Genomic DNA, 3,532 nt, shown 5'->3' with positions numbered 1-3,532 from the left:
TAGAAAAAAGTTTGGATATTGTATTTGATTTTAATAAATATCTCTCAATATGCGATCAAGGATGGATTCACATAAATGATTTGAGACGGTTTGACTTGGTTACAAAAATTATTTGAAGTCGAAATTGAAATGGTTTAATGGAAAATGAAAACTCAATAAGAACAAAACATGTGCTTTTGGACTCAATTGTTCACGGGTTACACTGGAATGCTAGATTTCAACGGTCCTCTTTTCAGTAGTTGTTAGAAAAAAAACAGTTTTAATATTGCATTTGATTTAAGAATTTTTTGTTGTAATATATGTTAAGAAATTATAAAAGATATAAATAAAATAGCAAGTATAAAAAATAAAACAAAATGGAGAAAAGACAATTGAATATTGCACTTGGTTTAAGAGAGGTCAATTGATACCTGGTCAAGGTTTAATTCAAATAAATCGAGACATGATTTAAATTGAAATTGGAATGGTTTTAAAATGAATTTAATTTTAAAATAAATTAAAATTGAAAAGTAATTTAATTTATGATAAGTGGTCTTAAAATGAATTGGATTTTAAAATAAATTAAAATTGAAAAAAATAATTTAATTTATGACCAAAATGAAACAATGACCTTAATTACTCATCTTGGCGATTAATAATTAGTTATATGAATTAAATAACCTAATTGAATTTTTTTTATAAATTGGAATGGTTTAAAAGGTTGGATTTTTCAGTAAAATCACCATTAGGCATATCAATCAGCATGTTAATCTAACAGTCCTATTCAATAAATCTAACAATCCCAATTAACATTTGCATCATCTAATTAACCAACATTCACTAACCAATGCTTGGTACAACAACTTAACATAGGATTAACATGATAGAAGTACAAATTAACGGCATCACCACAAATCAACACCAAGTCAACTTACTAAACCAGAACAAGGAACTGGTTGCAGAACTGATGCAACCTATGAACCTGCAACAAACATGTTCTAAACTCAAACCAAACTTGTAAGGTCCAACCTGCACCAATCCAAACCTTTAAAACCTAGGTTTCTCGTGTTTGTTGTTGGAGTAGCGGCTTTCCGAAGATGAAAGGAGATTGTTGAGAGGTGATCTTTGCAGTATATGACATAATAGAAACATGCTGAAAGCCTTCAGCATCGAGAGTTACTCGCATAGCTCCTACCCGACCATCCATCATATCACTGGGGCTGACAACATCTGCTCCCTCCCGTGCCTGGGCTACAACTTGTTTACAAAGCCGATGAACAGTCTCATCATCCATAATAACTCCGTCTTCTCTGACTATGCCATCATGTCCATCTGACGAATAAGGATCTAATGCAACATCTGTGTAAATAATAAGATCAGGGTACTTATCCTTGAGCAATCGTATAGACCGAGGCACTAAACCACCTCCATTATATGCTTCATCTCCTGTGGGGGTCTTCAAAGCATCTGGAATTTTGGGGAAGTGCACAACACTGTTAACACCAAAATCCCGTGCTTTTGCAACCTCTTCCAAAAGTCTGTGTCTCCAACCAAACCTGTAGCATCCAGGCATAGCCCCAATAGGGGTATCCTCCTCACCTTCATGTATAAACAGTGGATGTACAAAATTAGCAGGTGATAGAGTTGTTTCCTGAAACGCCGATCTAAGTGCAGGCGATCTTCTATTACGGCGGGGACACCTTTGAATTGGAAGTGAAGGAACGACTGGGGTTCCAGCTGGTGACGCCCGTGTAGGCGGTACTGGAGGTGCTTCCGGTACTTTACCGGCAACAACCGCGGCTTCGAAATCGGAGTCACTTGCTCCGACCGTGAAAAGACTTGGAGGTTGTCGGCGCTTTGATGAAGAAAAGCTAAGATAGTTGGATAACGTCAGTGGTGATTTGGGATCAACAAAGGTGTGGGAATCCAAGGTTAAGGGTGTGTTTGGAATGGTTGAAGAAGCCATAATGACGATGATTGAGAGATTAAGGCTTGGAATTCTGAGAGAAGGTGGTGAAAATCGCCGGTGACGGTTAGGTTTGCGGTGTAGATTGTGAGGATGAGGGAGTTTGGAGAATTCGAAAAGGGTTTGTGTTGTGTTGGTGAGGCGGAAGAGGAAAGGGTGGCGGTGGATTTAGGGTTTCGTGAGGGAGTGAAGGCTGATGATTTGGGAGCAGAAGGGAGACGATGTTAATGAGTGAGGAGGGAGTAAGGATTAGGTCCGCCGCTATGCAACTGTTGGGTTCTTTCTCTCATGAGCTAATGACATTAGTTTAAATAGTAAGGATTTCTAGGGTTCTCTTGACACACAAAGACCAAAATGTCCCTTTTAATCATTTTAACCGATAAAATTAGTTTAAAAATTAAATAAACAAAAATAAATATACGTGTTTTATTAAATAAAAATAAATAAAACAAATAAATATTTTAATCATTTTTATTTAATATTTTTTAATTAGATAATCAAAATAAAATTGAAATGAAAATATGAATAATCCTATTTATTTCTTGTGAATGTGTTAAAAAATATATAAATAAACGGACTCAAAATGAATAAAAGATGTGCGCAAAAATGCTCGAAAAATTAAAATAAATGCACAAAAATGATCAATGTGAAATAAACTTATTGGAAAAATACAACGTTTTTTTAATTTTGAAATAAATTTTGACCAGTTAAACAGGCTTGAGCTGATCAGAAAGTGGCCGAAAAATTAGCTGAAAAATAAATCGAGCATACCAGATTAAACTACGCGAAACGTAGATTAATAAAATTGATGCCTAGAAGCTTGATTTTAAAATTTTTCGTTCACTGATTTGACGCACATCCGTTGATTAGTTCAACCGGTTTGTCTGTAGATCCGAAAAAATTGTTTCGACTGATATTTTAGGCACTATGCGGTATGGAATGCATGGTATGCTATATAGACATGCAATAGCTATGATGAATGTATTGAATCAGTGATTCAGGGTCAAAATTGGGGTATGACACTCGTGTCTTTCCAGTTCTGGGATTTAGCTTTCTCTATTTTCTTTAACCATTCTAAATAATCAGTGGGGTCTTTGAATATGGGGGTAGCGCGGAAAACTCTGAATCCATTGTGTAAGACCCCAATTTTGACCCTAAGACCCCTCATGTTATCTCATCAGATGCATTGGCATTAGGATCATACCTTGGCACCTTTCTTACCCCTTACTCATTGGGTTTGTTTTGGGAGAGATCACCAAGTACCATGTGATTGTATCATACTTGTTATTTTATCATTTACTAACCAAAAACCAAAAATATGTCTTTGCATTTGTCTACTTCTTTTGTAGGTAAGGCACATGATCACATTTGATCCATCAAGTTCACATCTAGGGTTTAAGACCCTCATTGCGAAGATCTCAACCAAGGAATGCTCCACAATGTCTCTAGGCATCATATATTAGTCCCCATTATCTTTACATGTTACTTTGATCAAGATTTCTTCAAGAGTTTGGAATTGGTTTGCCTTGGAAACCCTAGTTCATTTGGGTATCTTGTGTAACTTCTTCAACAAGCTTCTTCACCAAT

At 35.8% G+C, this 3,532-nt stretch overlaps 1 protein-coding gene across 1 annotated transcript; it reads right to left on the bottom strand.

The window, feature by feature from the left end:
* Positions 1 to 739: 739 nt before the first annotated feature.
* LOC127108443 (delta-aminolevulinic acid dehydratase, chloroplastic-like) lies at positions 740 to 1,977 on the bottom strand. Its single transcript, XM_051045913.1, has one exon. The coding sequence runs from the start codon at positions 1,943 to 1,945 to the stop codon at positions 1,034 to 1,036; it is 912 nt and encodes a 303-aa protein (XP_050901870.1). The 5' UTR covers positions 1,946 to 1,977; the 3' UTR covers positions 740 to 1,033.
* Positions 1,978 to 3,532: the final 1,555 nt, after the last annotated feature.

This window comes from Lathyrus oleraceus, chromosome 7 (assembly GCF_024323335.1).
Source record: "Lathyrus oleraceus cultivar Zhongwan6 chromosome 7, CAAS_Psat_ZW6_1.0, whole genome shotgun sequence".
Taxonomy (NCBI): Eukaryota; Viridiplantae; Streptophyta; class Magnoliopsida; order Fabales; family Fabaceae; genus Lathyrus; species Lathyrus oleraceus.
This window is presented reverse-complemented; position numbering and strand designations above follow the sequence as displayed.

Excerpts from the sequence above, each read along its gene's own strand:
- LOC127108443 (XM_051045913.1), bottom strand. The coding sequence starts at position 1,945 with ATGGCTTCTTCAACCATTCCAAACACACCCTTAACCTTGGATTCCCAC.